The sequence below is a fragment of the Bombus vancouverensis genome, chromosome 15 (assembly GCF_051014615.1).
Source record: "Bombus vancouverensis nearcticus chromosome 15, iyBomVanc1_principal, whole genome shotgun sequence".
NCBI classification, from domain to species: domain Eukaryota; kingdom Metazoa; phylum Arthropoda; class Insecta; order Hymenoptera; family Apidae; genus Bombus; species Bombus vancouverensis.
The window spans coordinates 12,296,500-12,322,133 of record NC_134925.1 but is presented as its reverse complement, the minus strand read 5'-3'; the positions used below and the strand labels follow the sequence as shown (position 1 = coordinate 12,322,133).

The following is a 25,634-nucleotide window of genomic DNA, read 5'->3' as shown; positions in this document are numbered from 1 at the left end:
AGCTTCTGCTAGAATGGCAGTTCGGAAGTTCGAACCGTCGGGAATAACGAACGGTATCGCCGTAAATTGTTCCACCTTTCTTTTCCTTTTCTTTTTCGATTAATCCTGTGCGAGAAATGTGACTGGCATACGTCTTTGAGGATACAACGACTCGATGCCCGTGCCGATGAAATTTATATGTCACAAAATTGTGAATTTATTTTACGTACGATGTTATAGTGATCCAAAGTTACTTAGTTAACTACTACTACTATACATAGAAATATGTCAAAAGGACGTAGTAGGTAGTAGTTCAAATATCTATAAAACCTAATACATACAGATGCATTCTCTTTAAAAAGTTTTATTTTTACCTGTAATTTTTGCTTCGGCAAGAACTTTGTACAAGAACTTCGAAGAAAATGAAGTTCACCATCTTACCTGCCACAAAACCCATTATGTAAAATGTTCTTTTGTGTGTAAAACGCTTAAATTTACAAAAGTTCTTTTGGTTGAAGAAATTTCGCTGAAATGTGATATATGGTATGAAATTATCTGCTTTAATTAACACTTTGAATAGAATGATTTAGACAACGATAATATGATACTCGAGTACCATATTTTTGAAACAGGTCTTTGATTGACATTTCTAGACAAGTTCTAGACAGGTTCTTCGATAATTAGACAGTTTCGACAGGACATGCGACGCAAAAATCGGTAAAAGTTGGTAACTTATTGCGTAATTCAAATTCACAACGGAAAACATTGGAATCTTATTTATTCTCATAAAAAGATATATTATATCAAAGGACACGTGTACCAAACTCAAATGCAATTTATATTTCTGATGAATGTACATCAGGAATCAATTATATTTTTTCTACATCTCGCTGGATGAAAAATTTTTACCACAATTTGTGCAACGTAACGGCAAAGAATCTTTATTGGATATTTAAATCAGTGGAAGTGAATAGAAAGAGAGAGCAAAAGAGAAAACTACGCTATTCCTACTCTTATGAAATTCTGAGAGCGACTATACTTCTATGAATTCTTCGTACACATTAAACCTTTATTGACGTTCAACGATTCCACGATATTTATCGCAATATTCATCTCTACGCGCATTTCTTATCATAAAATTTTTCTACAACATCGGATAAAGGATTCTATCACTAGCTCGATCTTTACGATCGTAATATTTACGAAAGATTATTGTTTCCTTATTAAGTTCTCGTTCGGTATTGAAGAGTTGTTTTGAACAAACTAATTTGCATAAGTAGCTTGCAGTGTACTCATTACCCTGTGTGCGTATACCTATGTATTTGTCCTCATTCAGCGTTTCTTATTTCTCGTTAACTTCGTAGAGAGCAGGCCGTTTCACTTTTAACAAGGAAGTGCGTACTCTGCAATGTTTAATGCATCATTCATGTCTCGTTAACTGCGAAATTGAGTAATACTTCCTGAATTCTTAATACTACGTTGTTAATATCAGTATATGCTACTCTTATATTTCGTAATTATTATTATAGTGCAATAAATTAAGTGCAATTTTTCTATATCGCGAGAACAATTACTAGAAAATTACATCGACGATTGTGCTTATAATACCACTTGAACATGAAGTATAAATTATGATTCAGAAGTGAAGATCTCGAGTATAAAGTCATGTCCATTTGAATGATTGAAACAGGTTTATTTATAGATTAATCTAAAACAAGAATTCCTTCTGGAAATGTATCTTTATGGTACGAATATAACTGATACTCGTTGTACACTTTGCATTAGAATTGAAATTAACCACCCATTTGTCTTCTGGTTCTGCTTAATCGTGACTAGCCGGATGATTTATGATTTCCACTTCTCCTTAGCAAACACAGTTGTGCTGGCCAGATGTGGCGAAGGGTGTAAAGCGATTCAGAGTCGAAATCGAGAAGGGTTGGTGGAAAAAATTAGGTGCTGTCTGCCATGAAAAGCGTGGAGATTATGAGCGTATTGCGTGATTCGTACTTACGTACGTAACAGTTGGAAAACAGTTCTGACGTGCCAAGGTTTTCATTATCCGCGAAACGCAAGATCGACCGATCTTACATTGTCGTTTTTCTTTTTTTATGTAGTACTTCATGGATATCTATATTAAAGGTTTGTTGCAAGTAAAACGCAATGCTCGGATCGATGATAATAATACATATTATCTGCGATATAAAAATAGTTCGCAGCGTACCCAGTAATTTGGTGAAAATAACACTGTGCAAATACAAATTAAGCGATCCGCTCGCGACACTGATCGACGCAGTGATATTTAGATATACGATCTAAAAAAGTTTTGCGAAATATCCTTTTTACATTCGTTTTAAATGGGTTAATTCAACGAGAGTTAAAATATATGTTCGCGTCTTAAAATTAGATAAAGGCGATTCTCGTTTTTTACTTTCACCGTTTATTATTATTTTTCGTATTATTTCGTTTCGAGTATCCATATGCTTAGTTAAATATACGTGTGATTTTAATCCCCCGATTTCAAGTATACCTGCGGTGTATTTACATTCGTTGACGTTGCTTTTGTAGGTTGAGCTGCTGATTAAGAAATTACAACCTAGAGCAGTGTTAAAGAAACGAAGGAACTTTTCTTAATCCTGTAGTTTGTGGGTTCGCAATCGATTTGCCGAACGCCAAGATGTATTCGAACACGAACGTTTTTAATAACCTTCGCCACGCTCGCAAATTTACATGAAAATAGTTGAAGCTCTATTTCAGGTGAGCGTGTACCGCTTCCAAATAGCTGATCCAGTTTCGAATCACGCAGTAGCTAATGCGTTCATGACCACATTCGGTGAGCATTCGTTATTGACGTTCCGACGCGCACACTGCCGACGGTTCTGATAGCTCGTGTTTGTATTCATCGGGAAATACAGAAAAGCCACGAAAGTAAAGTGCATCGTAGAATCACTATTTTCACGGTAATTAAATCGATTTAGCAAAAACGTGGATTTCCAAAGATCAGCTTATCGATGTGCAAATTTATTGTCGGATTTGATACGCTTTACTTTTACTTTTATAACAACTTTACGCAAAACGCTCTGAGATGCTTTCTGTCCGAGTTAACAAGGTTAAACGTCGACTGATTGACTAACAAACTGAGATGTATTCTGGTCGAGAAGTCGAGAGCTGTAATTTAGACGATAGCAAGTAAGAATATGGTCTGTGACGACGATATTTATAAGAAAATATCGATGAGTACTGGCCGTTCTCCACCAACGGTTACTCGAGTGTGGAGTAAGGATAAACCCGGTTTTCCCGTGTTTTATCGCAACGAGCGACAACCTTAAGAAACTTCCCGACTTTCAAAATGTTTGTAACAATCGACTGTAAAAAATGCTAAATTTTATGGCGGTTAGGATTATTATAGGCCTGAATTGATATGTCTTGACAGCTGGTGGCCATCTTGACCGAGAGATGAATTATGATTTATGATAACGTTACGAGCGTAACAGTTGTTATTATTTGTTATTACTGATTTTGTTTGTCATCTGACCTTGAGATAGCCTTTTCTTTATACCGATTGCATTTATTTTAAGAGTAACTAAAATATTTTATCGGCCGGTCAAATTGACCGCCCGCGATAGGCAAGGCAGAATACAATTTCTTCTTAAAAAAGGAAAAAGCAAACTAAAAGTAAATACCGAAAAATATGTTGTATGCGTGTTTTAGGAAAAGTCAGAGATTATGAAGCGATATGGTAACGTTTAAATATGGTTAAATTTGTGTAGAAGTTTGAAAGCGGTCAATTTGAGCAGCACTGGTAGGTTTAGTGTTAAGCAACTTTCGATTCGCTGAACCAACATAGCGTCTTGAACGTATGATTTAACGTTATGCTTGTTATATTTGTTAGTATTAAAAATCTCTTAACCGCAAGATCGACTTCTTGATTTTGTAGTATAGCAAGTACCTATGCAGAGAGCAACGACCTTGCGCCTACTAATAAGACTATGCAGTCTTATACATATGCATGTAATACCCCTTATTCACTTTCTATTATCTAGTAATATATCCAGATAGTTGATATCGTAAGCCGCGTTAAACAGTCTCGTAATATTCAGTTCAAGGTTAACCACGCCATCAAGCCGTATGAACAGGGAAAGTAACTGGTTTCGATGGTAGTAATGCCACTGTCAAGAATATGTCTGCGCTGCTCTGTGAGGCAGTGTACTTTGGATCGCGAAACCGATCGAAACGACGAACATTCTAGTCTACGAGTTTCCGAGTGGAGCATATGTTGTTCATATGTCACGACGAAGGCTTCAGTTTCTTGTGTAATTCGCGATGGTTCGATCGTTCAGTTTTATCTTGATTCTTGGGTTCTTGTATCGTGCAACAGGCGAAGGACTAGAAGTTGCTTTTCAATGGAAATATTTGGATTGGACCTGGCCGAATGTTCATTTGACGGGAAGAAATCAGACGCTGGGTAACGCGTTTACCCAGGATGTGGACATCGATAGATATGGTCGTGTGTTCGTAACAAGTCCTCAGTGGTTGGATGGTGTACCGATTAGCTTGTCGTTGGTAACGACTGCCTCTGGTTTCGGTGGTCCTTTACTGATCCCGTATCCCGATTGGACCTGGCACACGCCATACAGTTGTGACAGCATAATATCTGTGTATAGGTTGGCGGTAAATATCACGATAAGTGTAATTGCTGCAAAGGTTTTCAGGTTTACCAGTGAAATGGCATTTTAATAAATTCAGACGAAAATTCTTCGAATGAACAACTCTTGGTAGAAGCCTTTACTTCTCTCAAGATTGTCCGTTGAGTTATTGTGTACGCTAAAATAATTCAAACAGCTCTTGTTACGATAAATTTATTAATACCTTTATTTAAATTTCGTAGAGATATGGGGTGGCATATAAAGATTTCTAAGCAGCTAAATTTAGTAACGTCTACGTTTAACAATTATATGGAAAATCACAAAATAGATGCATAGAAATTTTTGTATGGCATTGTAACTCCACTAAGTGATACGAGGTAGAATTTTCTTTTGACGATATTACTAATTACAAGTTTGGTAGAGCGTTCAAAATTTGGCAATTCGCGAGGATAATAGAAGAATTTGCACGAATTACCTATAAACGAACGCGTTTAAAATATTCTACGATTAAAAGTTATACACGACGTTTAACATTCTTCTATAAATATTTCATAATCGGATGATAAATGCAATAAAACGTTTATTTCACGTGTATAACGGAGATGTGTCTTTTCCTACGTAATCTTTCAAATCAAAAAAGATCGTAAAAGAGATCGAAAGATCGTACACACGCATAAATATTAAATGAAAATATGTAGGTATATCATTATGTTAATGTAGACGTGAAAATAGTAAACGCGTAGGGAATTTACACGTTGGAATATTCGACTACGGGAATTACTTCTTTTTTATTTTATAATTTTATTAATACGATTTTAAGATATGCTTACCATTAGAATTAATCGCAACTCGACGCGTTAAAAGTCGTGGAAGATTATATTAAAGGTAGCAACGAAATCACTGTACAGATAGACGAATGCAATCGTTTGTGGGTTGTGGATACTGGACGCATCGGAGGAAATGCTGTTTGTCCTTCGAAAATATTGATCTTCGATCTTGCGAACGATCAGTTGGTCCATAAATACGTGGTTCCGGGTGATCAAGTGCTGTACGGGAAGGCAGCATTAGTTACGCCAATCGTCGATGTCGGAAAAACATGTTTCGATACTTATCTGTACGTGGCGGATGTGGATCAAAATGGCCTACTGATTTATGACTTATATCACGATTATTCATGGCGAGTAAACAACACGCGTGGCAATGCTTTTGGCCCGGATGACGATGCCATGAACATTACGATCGCTGGAGAATCGTTCGATTTAACGGATGGTACTCTCGGAATGTCATTGTCGCCAATTGGATTTTTCGACAAAAGGTATCGATTTTATTATTCGTGTTCTAGAACAAGTTTTACAAACATTTAAAGTAATCTCGGAAAATGAATCCTATTAAAACACTATGCAATATATTCTATTCCTTAACTCAACGTGAGTTGATCGAAGAACGAGGAAAGTAGGAATATACAGATAAATGGAAGTCGATGAAAAATTGTCAAAAATTATGTCCGATGCTCGTTTTATATTCAACAGAAATTCGTCACACGTTATACAATTTCCAGGTATCTTTACTTCAATTCGTTGGCCAGCTATCGACAAAAGTTTACGAATACCTACTCTTTAAAGGAAAGTAAATACAGCGAACCAATAGTGTTCGAATCGAACTATAAGCGAGCAAGCCAAGCGGGTGTTCAAGCAACGTCGCGAAGAGGCGTAATATTTTTCCAATTAGTCCAATTAACGGCAGTCGCTTGCTGGAACATTGAGAAACCATTTACACCGGAAAACGTCGTGGTAATTGCTCAAGATGAGGAGACGCTGCAGTACGTGAGTGGCATTAAAGTAATTAGAAACAGACGGGGCGAAGAAGAGTTGTGGTTCAACACAAACAGGTTACAAAAGACGATAAACATGACCCTGAAACCTACTGAAACGAATTTCCGTATAATCAGAGGGAAAGTCGATGATATTATCAGAGGGACGAATTGCGAGCCTTCTGGCATAAAACACAGATTTCCGGATACCAACTTCTGGCACCGGATATGAATCGAATAAATTGCATTATCCCAATCAAATTCAATTCACCAGATCCTACCTACGTATCCTTTCGTATGATCGCAAAATCATACGAGTAACATATAAGTAAAATTTTTATTCGAACAAGACAATTTATTTCTCTCACGTGTATACATTATGTGACAGTGATATATTTATATATTCTCTTATACAATTATCGACCAATTTATTATATAAAATATACTTTCAGAATCTGACAACTGTCGATTGTTTTGCATAACCGAGACAGCTGCTTTTGTTAACTTTTCGATAATGATCACTTTTTTTTCGTCAAAGATCAGGAATGTCTAGACACCGGGAATTATTCAACTAGCTCGAAGAGAGAGAGTAAGCGACGAGTGTAGGAGAGGGATTCTGCGAATGACAGTTAGTGTGTAGCAATTTAGTTAACCGTTTCATCGCTGCCTTTTGAGATGTAACGAGGCCTGTCCATGACAGAGCGTCACTAGAAAGCTGAATGTTTCGATAGTATAGTCAGCTGGTCGCGGCACGAGCGCAACGCGACGGAGACAGAGAGGTGTGCGGTGAGTGATACGGCCGCAAGTTTTTCTGGACAAGAAAATCGATACGATGCCTTTTTCTCGGCGGCGCGGCGAATTCAGGAAGTTTTATCAGCCTTTTGGGTATCACAAGCCCGAAGCAGGAGACGGAGGCGCAAAAGGCGGAGGGAGGAGGAGATTGGTTGAGATAAATGCGCATTCACGAGGAATTGTTCGCGTTACTGCCGCGGCACCCTTGGGATACCAATAGGGCGCGCAATGCCGGGAAATTCGTGTCACCTACTTCTCTTTCTACGGCGCAGTTCGGCGTGTGACTAATGGCGGCATATTCATGGCACAGCTTCGCCTCTCTAGCTCCCCTCAACACTACCCGATCCCACACCCCTTGCGAAGCTCTGGCAGTTAACCTCAGACAACCCCTTCGTCGCGATAATATATGGCTGCCCTTAAATTTTCGTTCCCCTTCGATTCCTCCCTTTCCGACCCCGGCATCGGCCTACTCCGACACGTATGCTGGAAAACCTGCACCTTCGCTCGCTTTGCCGTTGATAACCGATCTAGCTCGACCCCGAGGCCGTTCCAGAAAGAACGTTCGCGTCGAAAACGTTTGCGAAACTCCTTTTTTATCTTTCCTCGATTTCGTTAATAAATGACGCTGCAAAACGCCTGACTTACGACAACCTTCGTAAAAACACAATACGCCTCCCGATCTCTTCGTAACGTCCCTTTTACGTATTTTCATAAAGTAGAGGAAATCTATATCGTGGCTCGATAAGTTCATCGCGATATCGAGGTATTATAAAATATCGAGACTCGAGCTAAAAAGAGAGGTATAACGTTGGCATCGAACGATCCATGCAAGAGCACGTTTTCACGATCAAACTCGTTATCTTAAGGGTAAGACGTGGAATTACTTAAGAGGCGATAGGCGTTTGACGGTAAAGTCTGGCCGCGAACGCGTCTACGGTGCACGGAGAAAAGGACTCAAATCGTTTTACGAGGGTAGTTTTAAAACAAGTTTACGAGAGTACCGCGGAATTTCGAAATAAATTTACATCAGTTTTACTACCCCTAATATACATAACTACCAGTGTTTGGCACTGATACTCACGCGTACACTCCAATCACTGTTAGTGTGACCACGACTACCGGTCGCTAGACAGTCTGGAATCGAGTTTCTAGGAAAGAAAAGGATGCCACGCTTTAGAATCTCTTTACGACCAATACGGTGAACTCGTGTACCGTTTATTTCTCGGAAAAGAGAAACGAAGAAACGATCGCGAAAAGCGCGAAAAGAATTTATTCGCACGTAATGCCGGGGAAGTGCTAACCGGTAAACGATCGCATGTTGTTGCATAAAAATTTCATCGCAAGCAATTAGAGAATTCACCGAGGTATGGTCCACTTTCTTGCAAAGGAATGTTTTCAAATTAAATGAAAAAGAACACGCAAGAGGTGCATAGCCAGGCGCTAAACGTATCGCACGTCGGGAATGAAATTTTAAACTTTAATCGCGAAATTAACCGCGTATTTCATAGTCACAGCTTTTCCGTCGGCCACTTCCGTCGGTAAATTACTTTGTTTTTCTCTGAATTCTCCGCTGCTTCTTGCGTTTCGAACGAACAAGCCACACATATCGCACCGAAGAAAAGTCAAGCTGAGAAGCGGTGGGGCCATTCACGCCCGAGCACAGGCACGAAGCACGGGCACTCGCGTTCTTTCACGCAGCCGTTGAGCGAACGAACATACGAACGAACGAACTCGCGTGGTATCCGCTTGTAATTCGAAGGAACGTTGGGTTTCTGCGGCGACGGAACGTCGGGAGAATTTCGGGCATCTCTGGTGTCTTTATTAAGGGAGCTCATCTATAATTCACCGAGCGGCCTAGACGGCTTGACAGTGCTGGACTCACCGTTCGCATAAACACACGGCATCCCGTGCAGAAGCCCATGCATGCCAGTGTGTGGCACGCATTGCGGTTGTCAGCTCTAGTCAACGTGTAATTTACTATCCTGTCTCCGTTCGATGCAGATGCGCCCGTTGCTCGGAACCTGGACCACCAAATACTGTCTACTAGGCTGGACGTTGCGTCGGCGCTAACGGCTACGAGGACGCGAACATTGCTTCTGCACTGCTGTTGCCGTATTGCCGTTGTTACCGTCGCTAGTTACGATCCAAGTGGACGATACGGCTAGCCCAGGCACCACTGACCACTCAGAACCAGGTCACCGCAAGATCCCCATAAACCAACTGCTACATCCTGCTCACTATTTCGTCATTAACTCAAACCGAAGTTTGCTCCTCCGACTATCGTCGCAGTTGCTACCCGATTGCAAACAATTTCAACGTCGTTGAATCGTATCGTTACATCTTCATTTACCCTCCAGTCCTCTTTATAGTTTTCATACGAGCAACGATGTAACGAGATCGTAAATTAAATTATCGATCCTCTTAAGGTTTAAGTCCGTATAGAACTATAAAAATTACATTTTTAATTACAATTTTTAAGAAAAAATATATCATATGATATATACAGTTAGTTATTTCTGTATTAAATATTTTTTTCGGTCAATTTTTCCAGGGATTTTCAGTCCTTATGTACCCCAATTGTTATGCCAGTTCCTTTGCCTCAGCATCCGAAGCATGATTACTTCGACTATTAACTGATTTTACGGCCTTGCCACATCATGCTTGGTGTAGTAGATACGCGAAGATAGTATTATGGAGGCAATGGACTAGAAAGTAAAACCGATAAAGTCTACTGACCGGAATGTTCGACGTAACATACCGTGTTAGGGAAAGTCGTCGTATTACGTAATTATACCAAGTTAAGAATGTTTAGTTCTCTTATTCAACGGCGATCACAAAAGAGGAAATATACGCTATAATAAGAGTACCTTGACCATATAAAATATATTAAACGAGGTTATCAATGTTTCTTGCTTACGTTTAAATATATCGAGTGAAAGTTCGAAATAGATATTTATATAAAATTGTGCGCTAATAAGACCTAATAGTTTAGCAATTTAGTTCGGTAAATGAAAAGATGTTTAAAATACTCGTGACTTCGAGTTCATAAAAAGCAACAGTTCGAGTAAACGTTTAACGTATACGAAACAGATTCACCTTAAACCTTTGCAATTTCCCGATTTATCGCTGCAAAGTGAAAATATACGTAAATCGCGAGAGACAATGCTAACCGTTCCTTGAGCGCGACATAGAGACATCTCTGGGCACTGGGCACGCTCTCGGCTTATATGCCAGTGCTTCGCGTTGTTTGCCTATCTACCTTCCTATCCATCTGTTTCACCCTTACCACCTCGTTTCATCTGTTTTTCTCTTTTCTTCCACGAGTAGTATGCAGCGTTCGGTTGAAATGTCGTTTGCTTTGCAAACTGGTCCCTTACATTCGTAACCGTTCGTTATCGTTAGTTCCGCTTGGCGAGGCGCGTTCACAGCGTAAACACGTACGTAGGTATATAAGCGTACTCTCTCTTTTGAGAGAAAGAGAGGGAGAGCGAGAGCGAGTGAGAGAGAGAGAGAGAGAGAGAGAGAGAGAAAAGCTGACAGGGAGTACGAACGAGGTTTGAGAGCGCATTTCGGAGGAAGGTGTGGTCGTTTCGACTTCTCCCATTCGTTACCTTTGCTGCGAGCGCACCGGCGTGCAAGCGCGCCGAGTCATGTTTACGAGCGCAAATAACGGTGCAGCCGCAACTTTTTGTTGCCGTTTCCTTTCCACCTTTTTTCCACAACGTTCCCCGCCACACACACGTACAGTACCGATGATATCACGGTTTGGTAATCGTAAGTACATGTATATCTATCTTGAAACGTTGGCGCGTTAACGCGGGCGTGCATATAGACAACTTGTTCATTTACGCACTGTCGTTACATAATGCCCATTGACGTTTTAACGTTTGTTTGCGTAGATCGAATGAGATTTACTTGAGTTTATTTTGACATATGATTTTGAGAGCATCGGCTTCCTTGTTTCGTTTAAACAGTAAGTTCGTGGAATATGTAATGTGTGTTGTAGTTACTTAAAGGAAAACACGTTAATTGAAATGTTTAACAAATAACGTACATGCACTTTACATAACATCTCCTATTACTACGTACGACTTATTACGATAATGTAACAGGTTCCTGGCTATTCGTTGCAACATCGGTACGAACTATTCGTATCTCGTGCTTCATAAACGTCGTTGCAGACTGTAACGAAAGTTTTTGTATAGTTTAACTTGTATAACGAGTATCTACGATTTTTTAAGTTCTTAAAAGGAGTAAAATTCTTATTATCGTAACACGTAACAAAACAAGAATTTATCGAAGGTACATTTTCCACGTTATCGTTTACTTTCCGTGAAAATATATAAACTTTACAAGTTAAATTCTTACGTTCGAGCTACTTTATCGCTTGTCGATCAATTTAAACGATACAGCACTACTTTCGATAAATCATTCAGTCAGCAAATTCACCGTTTCTTTCCGGATATCGACGAAGCTTACAACAAAGAATCCGAATTAATATCTGAATGTACAAACAGGATTAGGAAGAGATTTGTAATAAAACTGGGCTGAGGTGAATCCTTAAGCTACGGTGGGGTGTTTGGCAATTTTCGTATATCGATATATCGCGAAAGGAACGATTGGTGGTGGATAGACGTAATGAATAGCTCGGATGGAAATATATCAGGTCAGATGCAGGTTCCAGTGGAAGATAGTCGTTGGATGCAGCAGCAATGGCGGCGTGGGGTAGGTATGGGTGCAATCAGCGCGATGATAACCAGTATTACCGCGTCAGCCCAACCCATCTCGCAGATCTTGGTGGCGTAATTCCCCGGGGTTCTATTTGTGAGGAGGGCAAACGGCTAGTATGACACGTATACTAGGGATGATGTATTCCGCGTTATTTATTTCGAACAACACCGATCGGTACGCCAACAAAATAGAAATCAGGCCGTGGTCCCTGAATATTCACACGCCTTTGGTTTTTGAGTTGGGTGCTGCGACCATCAATCGTGGAAACGATGTGGTGTGATTAATTTTGCTGAACCTCACGGTTGGTGAAATGCGCCGCGTCGCTCAATTCCTGTCGATCACAGAATACGTCCCTTGTCAATCGCTACTTCATTGAATATGTTTAATAGCCGACAGTCATTGCCAATTGATTATGCGGTTCGATTTGACGAATTTGTCTCTGAAATCTTTGTTACTGGTATTCGCCAAATCTATGAATATTAATGTTGTAGAGAAATAGCGCTTAATTAACTCAGTTATACCGTATATCGTGAATTATTTATGTCATCTTTCCATAAATTTATAATACTAATCTCGAAATTTTAATCCGGTCAAAACGGTATAGCAGTGTTTAAAGTGGCACACGGTCATTCGATCGAATCGGCCTTTCTAAATGGCGTGTTTGATATTTCAAAACTGTCATTAGTTATATTTATTGATATACTACGTTTAGGGATACTTACGAATTATGGCAAATTATTAAGATCTTTACAACGAGAACCCATATAAATTTGATTTTATAATAGAACAATCACGCCAATTATTTGTTATTGAGTTAAATACCATTTCGTCGGTTGAGAGACCGATCTTTTTTATGATTTATTCGGCTGAGAATCATCTTCGTATCGGCTTTGAAAGGAAGAATCTTTCTGCTACGAGCGCGTATAAAGTTCCTAACGCATTGTATATTTCATTCGCTTTCACGAAACTTCCGAAAAATATCATTCCCTTCTGGAAGACAGACCTTCAAGTGACCATTTCCTTTGCGACGATAGCGTCGCGTTAAATTTGAAGTACGATATATGTAGAACGAGGAACAAGTAACCGTAGAAAAACGCAACAGTTACGAACTTCTCGAGTGAACGGTTTCAGGTTGCGTACAGTTCGTAACGTCGTAACGTTTGTCTTTTTCTCACCTGGTTCCATGATCTTTCAATCTTCGTTCACCAGTTTGTCCCTTCTCTCGCTTTGAACATAATATTTCCGCTTATTCGTTTCTACGCATTCGCAGAGTTGGCTGGTGTATACGTAAGTCCATTTTCCTCGTTTCTCTCTCTCTCTCTTTCTCTCTCCTCTCTCTGTCTGTCTGTCTGTCTGTCTCTCTCTCTCTCTCTCTCTCTCTCTCTCTCTCTCTCAAGTAATACGAGCCCCTCCCTCTACCATACTCGCAGCATGCATCCTATTTATTTCCGTGCGAATACCAAGAGACAGAAATAATGATTTTAATAATACTGGAAACCTGGCGTGAGCGTGAGGATTTTCCTCGATTACATCAGAACCATTGTTTCAAAAAGGAACCCGTTCAACATATGAGAACCATTAAATAAAATTTCGCCGCGTCTGCCTGTGCACGCCAGAATAAAAAGCGTTTCGTCCATCGGGACGATCCATTTCCATTTCAACCTTCCAATACTAAATGCATTTTATTCTCCATTGGAATTTCAGTGATTTGTTTCACCCAAAAGTATTCGAGCAGCATATTTAATTATTCGCTCGAACTGCTTGTAATACCATTTTCAATGTGTTTCTCATTTTTTTACATCGATAATATTCATTTCCCATGGCAGGTAAATTGTTGATCCGTTAGTAATTCGATCTTTATTAAAATACCGACCGGTATCATTGAAATGAAAAAATGTATTCCGTCTACGAATTTCATCGTTCCATCGAACTATTTCCGATACGTCTTTTTTTCCTTTTTTTCGGTGTGTACCGATATCACTGAAACATTTTATATATTTTATCGTCGTTGTTTGCGTGTTTAACAATTATTCCCTTTTATATAAATAGATTCCTTGAACCGTTTTCTCTGCTATTTGTCGTATGGTTACTTTTGATGAAAGTTTAGGGAATTGTATAGCTTCTCGTAAACTGAAGGCTTTTAGGGTTAAGCAAACTTCGCGTTTTCCACTTACCGTGGCAGGGCATATGGCGAAATTCCCACGAGTTACTCTTTTACGTCACATGCCTCGTTTCTTTCTTGCCATTTCTCTAGTTGCTTATTTAACGGAATAATACTTTTCCACGTCGCACGTTTTTCACCAGTCCATGATACCTACCACAATCGCCACTCGTCGTAAACACGAACATTTTTTCATTAAAAATTCAATTCGATGCCTTGCGTCTAATGGAAATCTTGTAATTACCTTAATCGCGACACGTCGAGTGTCCAGCCGTTTCTTTCCCATGTCCGGATCCCTTCGTCTTGAAGAGTCTCTTTTAAAACCAGTTAGATCGGCAGTTTTTATTAATCGTGAGAGGAAGAAAGAGACAGAGAGGATAGAGAGAGAGAGAGAGAGAGAGAGAGAGAGAGGGAGAGAGAGAGAGAGTTGCATCTATGAAAACTTGCAACGGTGCTGCCCTGTTTCCGGATACGGAGATGATGTCTCGGACCGAAGGGTATAAGAGCAACGAGAGGGTGGGGGAGTTGGGTTTGAGGTGGGAGAGGAAGTTGCTGGACCATGTCGACTGCTTCCCAAGCCAGCCGAAGTGGACCTATCGACTCGAAACGAGTGTGCTCGACGTTAAAATCCCGGTCGCTGCTCCCGTTTCTCAGCCTCTCCCCCTCTACTACTCTGCCTCTTTCCACCGTCATCGTTCTCTTGCTTTTCATCCCCCGTCCGTAGCCGACCACCACCCTTTGCTACCCCTCTATCTGTCTTTCTCTCTAGTCCGTTCATTCGTCCGTGCGTTTGTATTGAACGTAAACGATGCAATGGGTAGACACGGTCCAGCAAATCCGAAATCCCCTTTTCCTCGATATAAAGCTTTACCCCTTTTTTCGACTTCGTCCTTCCGTTGAGCGCGACTTCGCGCCAATACTTTCTGCGAGCAAACCAGGCGGCACAAGTATCGAGTCACCGGTGAAATCGACTTGCTGTATTTCAAGGATCCGATGAACACTCGGAAATCGAACGTTCCAACTTAACTAAACGTCGATATTGTTACATAATAATGTTTCGATCGTTCGATGGCTATTACTATTGCGTATCGGCTATTATCAATTATCAGTTTCGTTTGATAATTATCTCGTGTTCTACGTGATTAATGGTGTGATTGAAAAAAAAAAAAAGAAAAAGAAGAAAAAAAGGAACACGAGAAATTGTTTCGCCGATCATTTTGAATTTACGGCTATAAAAGTGTAATGTTCCACAGCTCTCATCGGTGAAAACGTCATTTTCAAGCCAGCCAGATCGATGATCACGCCAGAAATGGAATAAACCATGAAATAAAGTCATCGTTGAAAGACTATGGTTCATTTCATTCTGTTTCGTCGAGCTACTGTCGAAGACTTTTATGCAATTCGAGAACGTTCGTCTCAAGTTTTTATGAAACGTATGCTCCCCGGTGCAACATCGGTAAATTGCTAACAACAACCGTCATTACGCGTCATGCGAAGTATTCGTGATTAATTAACGAAAACTTTTCATTGCCGAATTGAAGTACTGAAACCAAGAAAAACGAGAAAAAAGACTATAACCGTTTTTAATAATTTGTATTGCGTTAAAAGATTCGAGATATAATGACACGTATATTTATATTTATAATGACTTTAGATAATGGTTTCGACAAGATAGTCGATAGGGATGGTGTAATTCCGCACGGAAGTGACAATATTATTCTGTTTCAGGGTGTGACGGGCGACCGGCTGGCCGGGGGCGCCGCACACCTCCTCCATCTCTTCTTCTTCTTGCCACGACCACAACACACAATGTAACAACAACTACCACTACTAGAGTCGTCCGCGTGAACCACGTTCTCAATGTACTCGATGTGGTACGTCACCATACCCCTACTCGGTGTCTCTGAAAATATGTCATCCTTATTAAGTTTTAACGTGTTTCACTTTTACGTTGTCGTTGCCTCACAGTTAGTGTTCCTCAATGTTTTAATCAGAAACTCGTGTCATGAGCCCGCAAAAGATAATAGTATCCATCACTGTTGATGAACGCACGTGTGGCGAAGAAAGTGCGCTGCGAACATCGAGCTCGAACGCTAAATTAAATATCAAGCTCGGTAAAACGTTGTTGCGCGGCTTTTTTTATTTCTCCGAGAAGGTTTCGTAGCTCGGTCATAATTACCGTATTCTTCCATTACCTGGCACCTACCTACATATCTGGTACAAAAGCAAATTTTCGTTGCGGTATATTCATTCCCCTTAATTAAACTGTGTCGTTGAATTTCAGTTTTCATGCGAATTGCACTTTAATTAAATCTGTTCATCGAACAATTTTACAGTCCAACTATTTTTTTAAAAGAATCACTTTTGGTCATAGTGCATATGTTATCCTCGTTGGTTTCTTTCTTTTTTTCTTTTTTAATATTTGACGAACGATTTATCATTTCCCGTTTCGCGATATGATTTGCGAGATAAGTTTACACGTGGAGGCAGTGGCACTCTTCGCGCACACGTACGTATTTACACATCCATCAACATTATGTATACATTCTATATTCTATATATATATATATATATATGTGTGTGTGCGTGTGTGTGTGCGTATGCGTGCGTGCGCGCACATATACATACACGTATACACATATGTATACGTACATATTCGCTGAGTTCCGTTACAATGTGACTTGTGGTTGGTTTAGTTTCGTTGGTTTATCGGTGTTCGATGTTGGCTGCTATTGTTGGTTGTTAGGTGTTTAGTGGTCACTCTGTGTTGGTGCTCACCCTATCGGCTCCTTCCTTGTACCCGCAACCCTGACAACCTGCACTCCCTTCCTCCGACAACTCGAATCCCAAACTTGATGTTAGAAGTTACAATGTCAAGCTTGTCTCCTGCCACGAGCAATCTTATTGGACGACGGAAAGATCCGCAACACTATTAACGTATATATCAAACTGACGGTAAGGTTTTTATTCGATAGTCTGTTCTTATTCCAGACAGCATGCTGTTTTTACGTATGACAGAAAAGAGAAGTAAGCAAGTGTCGCATGATGAATATCACTGATTAATTAAGAAAAATGATGAAATATATTATATGTCGATGTTCACTAACAGCTGTATATCTAGGATCGATGTCGCGTTGAAATACGAATTCTTGCCGAAAATTGCAAATTGCAAGTTGCAATTTAGCGGCACTTGATGTTAAATGACTTTGTAATGAGTTTGAAGTATGTAAAGCGTTTTCAACGCGATCTTCCTCCCTTGTGAAGAAGTTCGTTATCGATCAAATATATTATTATATATTAAATATATTTTTGTACAATTTTCTTCTTATTCCAAGTCGTATCGTCTAGCTGAGGAAAAGATTTGCTTCATTCAATGAGCCAGCGTTTATTGTATAACGTTAGGAATTTGTGAAAACTGCCGCATACGAATCTGTAGAAAATTGATAGCAACGGACGGAAAGGCACGTTTCGCTTCGTTGTGGAATTTAAATATTTTTGAAGAATGGATACGAAACCCAATAATTTTTATGCAGCGCGCGTAAAGGTCTCCCTTACGGAATACCATTTCTAGACCAGGAGTAGATGTGCGTTACTAGAAAACGGCCGACATTTGATTAGAGAATGGTTCCTCTTTTACTCGTTTCATAGGTGTACCATTAGTTTGCATCCCATCTAATCAGACTCGAATTTGTTTCGATAACTTTTAGGGGACACGTAATGCAACGGAAATATCTTTTAATTGCGAAACGGTGAGAAATATTCTTACTATTCGAAGCGACGTTAATTATCGAGTGAAATCAATGACTCGATGTATGTACATGCGTGAACGGGCGCAATTTATTCCTGGTTATTTACGCGATAAATATTGATACTAGAATTTTTTTAATCGACCTCGCTAATTAAGTTTCAGAGGGTGCGATAGCTTGTTATCACGGTTTTAATGGGTTTGGAAAACGATCGCTGTTTACGATCCGGTAAAGAGGGAATCTGTGGTCGAAGTGCTTGAATTCTTAATAAGAACCGACCGGAAAAACGAAAAATGCTGCCGTTTACTATGCTATGGGTAAAACAATTACACGAGTAGATAATAAAGAAGTACTTTTAATTGAAAGAACTTTTTGCGGTATTTCGTATTATTAAAATTTACATATTTGTACGTTATGCCGATGCAAAAATAATTGTACGCACGACCGATAATCGAGGCAAAGAAATTGGAATAATCGAAATCGATAATCAATAGCGAAATAACGAAACCAAAAGTTATTCCGAAATTATATTCGTATTGGCAATGAAAATGGCAAGAACGATTATAATATTTATATCGGTATAAATACTATGTGGAATTCTTTAATGGAAACCATATCCGACATATGCGTCCTGCCCTATATCACTTACGTGCATTTAAGTCTAATCGTGTAAGACCATAGTCTGGATCTGCGTTCCAATTCCATTTGAAACGACGAGTGACATTTTATTCTATTGAATTGCGTCGGGATGTGGAAACGGTAGAGAGAAAAAGAGGACGTCATGCTGCTCAAGACCGTTCTGACTACGATGTATGTGAGAAAGAAAGTATAGACCGAAGGAACATTTATTTGCTGGCAGGAATCCTCGGCAGTTTTTCAGCCAGACCGTGTGGAGTTTTGCAAAAGGCAATTCGATTTCAAGCACATTCGGACAATATTAAAAGGTAATTGGATTTCGACCTGGCTAGTTGTTGCCAGCGTGCACGCCTCGATCCCGGTGTAGCAATGGGAATGGAGAAGAGGGACGGTAAATGCTGTAAGGGGTGTCGAATCGGTAGAAAGAGGAAGATAACAAAAGTAGGGAGCTTGTACGCGTGTTCGCAAACCAGAATAATGGATAGTCGTTAAATTTAATTGGCACATAATTATCGGGAGTCCTGGCACCAAGCAGATCGTTGCACGCCACATATCGTTGTGATCCCCTTGCCTTCGCTTCGATATCGAGGAAACTCGATTACGCTCGAACGTTATGTGTTGTCCATCTATATTTTGCGTGGCAGAAAATTCCCTGAATCACGGTTTTTGGAAATTAAGTCTAACAACGATAGATTCGGATAACTTTACCCCGTCGATCGAAGATTAATTTTCAATCTTTTACAATTCTACGACTATTTGTAATTTAGCGAAGGCAAAGTCGAATTAACGACATAACAAAATTCAAGATCGCTCGATATTCCGGTTGTAGCAAAGTAAATTCACCAACGGGGTAACGCTTGATCTCGCTTTCGCGTAAACGTCTTGCGAGAAAACGTCGGGGTTCCGTTGGCGAGAAAGAATCTGAATAATACAACGATCACGTGAAGCAACAAGACCGAGGGAAAAGGCATCAAGGGAGACGAAGTTGGAACGAAAGGAGGATCGTGGAAACGTGGATAAAAATCTATGAATGTCTCGAGTCTCGAGGGAAGTTCTCCATAAGCGTAAAAATACCTAGCACGAAACTCGAGTAGGAGGACGGAGAGGACGCACGATCTTAAAACGCTTAAATACGCTTAAATCGGTTGGTGAATTAATTTACTAATCACTTAGGGTAGTCGCGTTTAGATAGGGTTATCGACGGTACCGGATAAGCGTTTGTAGTGGGCACGAGCTACAGAGCTTCTCCGTTCGTACCTATCGTATCGCATCGTATGTAACTAGGATATCGGCGCGTACCAATAAATAAGCCGACCGATACCATCTTTCATTTCGATAATTATTATTTGGTACAGTGTTAATTAATTAAACAGGGAGAAGCAGGATGGTCGGGTAACCGCTGCCGGTAGTATGTAGCACTCGGAATAGAGTGCTCGAATAGACAGGGCACGCGTACTGTACACGAGCATGATCGCACCAGGTGATAACTCCTCGGGCTCTCCGGCTAATTACCGGATGAAAGAGCTATCTGGCGACTGTCGTCAAAGCCCTGGTGAAACCTAGTAAATGCACCTGCCGCGCCATTGTGATATTTTAACGCGGCCGCGGTTTATACAGCTTCGCCCGGTTTTCCGTGTATCTAATTTTCATTCGGCATTTTCAGTTCCTGTGAACGAGTACGCGCACCGACGTGATTACGAATAGGCTGCTCGTTTTAATGGCATTGCCAAATATGCAGTCTCGGAAACGGCCCTGCCGAACTTCCTGAAAAATGGAACGTTGTTCTACGCCATTCTCGTTATTATCGTGCCTATGTTTATACGGTTGCTTCGAGACGGATACTTCATTCGCCAGCCAGCGATTGATAAAAGAGGTTCGAACGGTCGAGATTCTTACGCTCGAATTAAAAGAATCGTACACGTAAAAAACGGTGATCCTGTCTTCGCTTCTGGATATTATTTTTCATAATCAGTTTGCGGAATTTGTTCGCGGTAAAAGAATCGAGAATATGGTTTCCGCTCGAATAAATGGACGATCGAGAATTTACCGTGGTACGGTCTTTCATATAATAAAATGTTCAAATTATCTTTCGAATCTACAAGGAACTTTCGTTCCGGGCGAAGCGTACGTGACATCGGCGAGTAGTAAATGTCAGGATCACGAAAGTCCAAGCAATTCGGACTAGAGCCAACGGAGAGGAACCGGTATAATTTATTAATTTAATGCGTGCCTTTTTGGGTCAGAGTGGTATCTAGGTGAGAGGACGTTGGCATTTTTCCCAAGCGACAGGGAAAAATAATTTTCTTTTTCTCCCTGTCGTGTTTCTCTGGATGTATGATCCCTAAACGGCCTGTAGAGAGTAACCAGTCGCAAACAAATAAATAACAACGTAATCACGAACACCCGCTGACTAAGATTCATGGTGCGAAATATTCAACCATTAAGCCGCCCAGCCTGTTACTTCGACCAACAATTAGTAATTGATGGTGGTATATTCCGTCCTTGAATTAATACAGTAGGAAAGATTACCGGTTAATAATACACGCCTGCGGTTTCATATGTCTTTATACACAATTTTAAACAATTTTTATTCTACCTAACAAATTCTTATAATTTAAGAATGTATTTTGATCGAAAGTGTTAATTAAGTATGAAATACTTGACTTTGAATATATAGGTCGACAGGGAAGCTGAAAGAAATTTAATTATGGTACCGTGACGATTTCTTCGATATCGTTCTAAAAATCTTGAAGTAACTTCAAACGATTCGTCGTGGCACTCTAAGTCGATGGAAATACTAGTTTCTCGACTTCGAATTTTCTGATTCAAATAACCTTGATAATAACGTGTCCTTGTTGCGGATCAAAAATTCAATAACCAGTAAAAGTATTCGTGAGATATGTTCAACGAGTAACGAGAATAGCATGCGAAAGAACGAAAGGAGATATGAAGAACGTTGGAGAAACGGAAAGAAAAGGGAGAGAAAATGATGGCGTCACAGAAGAAATACGTGGAGAAAGAAAAGAGAGGAGGAAATGAGAAGGTCGAATGGCGAAACACACGGTTGTACTCAAGTAGCGCTTCTATTCAATTTAGCTGCTGCATGCCACGGATCCTCGCTCTCTCGCGTATATTTGCCGGGATTTGATTTACGCATAAAATATTCACCTTGCCCAAGATTTCGTTAGAGTTTGAAAGTTCGGAAACGCGCAGCCGCCGCCAACTGCTACTGCTACTGTTACTACCACCGCCGTTGCTACCGCTGCGCTGCTGCAATGCAAACAGCCAAAGAAAGGGACCAAGTAAAAGTAACTGGAGAAACGAAAGTGTACACCAAGATTCAAGAGGATGGTATGGAAACGAAGGGAAAGATCGTGAAAGAGAAAGAGGAACAGAGAGAAAGAGAGAAGTTCGCGAATGGTTGAACAATAGAAGAGCAAGGTGACTTTTACGAAGGATTCTGTGCGAGAGTCTTGAGGTATCTACAGTAGAAAACTTTTCGGAGGTGAAAAAGGAACGAAAACAAAGAAATAGGAACGAACGCGAAGCTGCAGAAATTTCGTGACCTCCGTGATAACTTTTTCCCTTTCTTTCTAGTCCCTTTTCCTTCTGACTGCGCCTACACGTTCTCCATTTCTTTCTATTACGGAGGTGATAGACGGAATGATCACTGAATCGAATGAATCAGAGAGAAGCACGAGGCTGAACATTTTACAATCGATATCCGCGATGAGCATGAACTCACACCAGTCACCTAAAGTTCGAGATGCGCTTGATAACAACTTACTACCCTACTTCTCCTTCTTCCAAATATTACTTGCGCGAGTATCTTTCACAGAAATACAGTATTTATGAAATCGCTTTTAATATTAACGTTTCGTTTAATACCTTTTGATCTGTCATAACTTTATTTCAATTGTTGTCCTATGTTGCGTTGAATCGAATTAACCTTTAGTACTCATCAAATAAAATTATAAGGACAGCTGTATTTAAGCTTCCTGTGCGCATAATTGCATAGGATGAAAGCTGAATTGCGAAGTGAAGTAAATAGTAATGGCTTGATGATAGTTGTCGGTACTCTGTAAGAGAATATTATATACACACTATGGTATAAGAAAAATGAAACTATTGGGAGTAACCATAAAGTTTACTGTTCTTGAATTATTCGATAAACTTCCGGGAGATTTCCATTTTACCATACTTCGTTAGCATATTGGAAATTTTATTCGTCGATTACTAATAAGACCGTTACTTTATAAATTCACCGTGTTTATAATGCAATAATATATCTGTTCGATCGTTCGCGGAGAGACGCGATCGCGGAGAAGGCGTGTCAACGGCAATTGTATTTCGGTTAGGATAATAGAGGTGGTTGAATTAGTATAACACTGAGTTTAACAGGTTGTGATATATGCTTTGTTCTAACAACTTGTTTCACGGATTATATAAATGTTCGGTGAGACTCGCGGGGTAAGGTTACGACATCGAATTGTAATGTCGTGTTTGTAATTGAAAATACTTGTTTGTATCGCATGTTAGGAAATATACATTTAGTACGGCCAAGATATATTTGCAACGGTTCGCACAAAGCAAAACTTCAGCTATAGCGAGGCGCTCGAGCGAAGTGCGACTTTGAATAGGAAATGGAATAAGAAGCAATTCCAGGATAAATTTTAGGAAATATGATTCTTATAGATCGGTATCTCGCGTTAAGCATTGTGCGTGGACTTTCTACTTGTGCTTATATCTGTACTTTCACCGTTGCGTGGAAGTTTCGGAAGCTCGGAGAATTTATCCACATCGGTACTTCTTCTGTCCGAAAACTTACTCTGGGATGGCAGGATATGGGGGCAGAGGGGACGCATACACGTGACCATGGCAATATGTTCGATGGCAGGACCGTTAGCTCGCCCTATTGGTTCCGAAGGACCCAAGCTCGAGCTGCTCTCTATTCCATTTATTCCGTATACATAATACATCGTTTTGCGAGCAACCAGGCCCCATTTGGATTCCTGTCGAGCATGTAGGTATTCTTATTTCTACGCTCGATTTAACGGGCTGTGATGGAAACAGCATTTCTGCTGACCTACCTAATCTTATCTATCAGTTCCCATTGTTGGTCTTGTTCATCAATCTTTATGTTCATTTGTATTGTATTGGGGCTGCATTCCCACGTTTTAGTGCTTATACGTATGATAATTAAATCGAGAAAACGCCTGATAAGGCTGTAACAAAGATCAATGAAATTACGTCCATCGATCGTATAGTGCGATTTATGTCTGTAAAATGGGTGCATTAGGAACACACGCAATACCTTTGCATTATATTAAGGAGGAACCTAATTAACAAAAAATATAAAGAACTTAATCAGATAAACGTCGGACTGTCGCAATTTATTACGATGAAACGGTAACTAGTGTTGGAAATAATGTTGGCGCTCGATCCAGTCAGGCAAGTGTTACTCGTAATCATTCTCACGTTCTTTCATAATAATTTAGTCAATATTACTCACAATTAGTGTTCAACTTTATTACAAAAACTGGATTTATGGCTGTAAAACGCGTTAAACGCACAGATAGAAAGAAGATTGGGAACGCAGTTACGACGACTTCGATATACTACGCCTGTCACATTAAGAACACGTGCAAATAGAACAAAGTGTCTTTACTTTTTCCTCGAACTTTTTCATACTTCTTAAATTGTTCTCAAGTAGAACGAAAATAAAAACTGTCTTCCTAAACGAAATATCTAAACTTTTCTTGAACGTTGCAAACTATTTACTCCAGAAAACCTCGACTTTGATAATTTTGACTTTAGATACCTGTAGCGGCACACGAGCTAGAGGATAATTCGAATCGTGTTGTTGTTTTGCCTCGGAGTATCAACATCGTTAGGATATACATAATGTAATAGTAAACAAACTCCGCGCAAAACAATATCGCTGCTACGTGCAATCGTCAATGTCGAATTTAAACTTTCCGGTACTCCCCTGACCAGTATAAATAAACGAACGCGATCGTAAGACGACCAGTTCTGTCAGTTTCAGTCTTGAACAATTTTATTAGCGATGAATACGCAGTCTTTAGCGAATCAGTTAGTATCGAGCGTTCTTATCGAACATTCTTTTAACGACCAGTCATCGAGCAATCTACGGTCGACTGAATTATATTTGTAATATTTTAAAATATATTTGACGGTTTTAGAAACAAGTAATCTAGTCATTTAAACATCAACTGAACCAACCATCCTCCGCATACTTATTAAAACTTTAAAAGCTGAACGTTCAAAATTTATCGAGTCCTTAAAAAAATGGAAGCTTCGAATTATGTTCGAAGCGTTTCAAAGCTCGTATGAAAGCTCGTTGTCAAGCCGCATTGTTGATATAGAATTGTTTCTTCCTTTGTATTCGCACAATGCGTTTATAAAAAAATTTGATGTATCGAGCCGTGAATGAGTCTTGCATTCTGATGGTGTTTCTATAAAATACGTACGACTCCGAGCGCGCAACGTCAATAGCTGTCGACGACTAATTTACGACTTTTGGACAATATCTGTTGAACGAGATATACCTGATAACATTCTCTCAAAAGAGGAAGGTAACTGATCGAGCGAAAGAATTTTCAAGTTTAAAAGCGTGCGAGTTATGTATCGTGGGAAAGTTAGCTGGCACCTTTTGACCGAGAGGAAACGAACGAGCGCGTCTTTTTCCATTTCAAAAGCTGCTTCTCCTCGAACGATCGCGAACCATCGCTTCTGACAGACGTAATACGCGTTTGAATCGGTCTCGCATGAATATGAATGGAATTGCAAGGGCTGGAAAGGGGACTCGGGGCGAAAGAGGGTTTAACTCGATGAAATCCATGGTTCTACCTGGCAGTGCACAGTGAGCCAGCCGTCTCTCACACAGGTGCTCTATCGAGTACGTGTCCCGATAATGTGCGGCCCCGAAATATAATCCTCGTCACGGTGGCGCGCGACGAAAGCTTCGGTTTCGATGCGGCGAAAATCGCGCATAGCTTACCTAACCTGCTATTTCATGCTACAGGAACCAGCTTTGATCACCATATAGGCAGGACATAGGCGGATCCCGGTGAATGGCTTGCCGACGCCGGCATATCGCGGATGCAACGCGTAAT

At 40.1% G+C, this 25,634-nt stretch overlaps 2 protein-coding genes across 2 annotated transcripts in view; both read left to right on the top strand.

Annotated features, from left to right (window-relative positions):
- bru3 (CUGBP Elav-like family member bruno 3) overlaps nt 1–25,634 on the top strand; it is a 586,628-nt gene that overhangs the window by 191,243 nt on the left and 369,751 nt on the right. The window lies entirely within an intron of this gene.
- Nucleotides 4,172–6,894, top strand: LOC117160480 (major royal jelly protein 9). Its single transcript, XM_033341239.2, has 3 exons — nt 4,172–4,647; nt 5,531–5,937; nt 6,181–6,894. The coding sequence occupies exons 1-3, from the start codon at nt 4,300–4,302 to the stop codon at nt 6,662–6,664; spliced, it is 1,239 nt and encodes a 412-aa protein (XP_033197130.2). The 5' UTR covers nt 4,172–4,299; the 3' UTR covers nt 6,665–6,894.

Excerpts from the sequence above, each read along its gene's own strand:
- LOC117160480 (XM_033341239.2), top strand. The coding sequence starts at position 4,300 with ATGGTTCGATCGTTCAGTTTTATCTTGATTCTTGGGTTCTTGTATCGT. Across the intron at positions 4,648-5,530 it reads TATCTGTGTATAGGTTGGCG|ATAGACGAATGCAATCGTTT; the intron begins GTAAATATCACG and ends ATCACTGTACAG. Across the intron at positions 5,938-6,180 it reads ATTGGATTTTTCGACAAAAG|GTATCTTTACTTCAATTCGT; the intron begins GTATCGATTTTA and ends TACAATTTCCAG.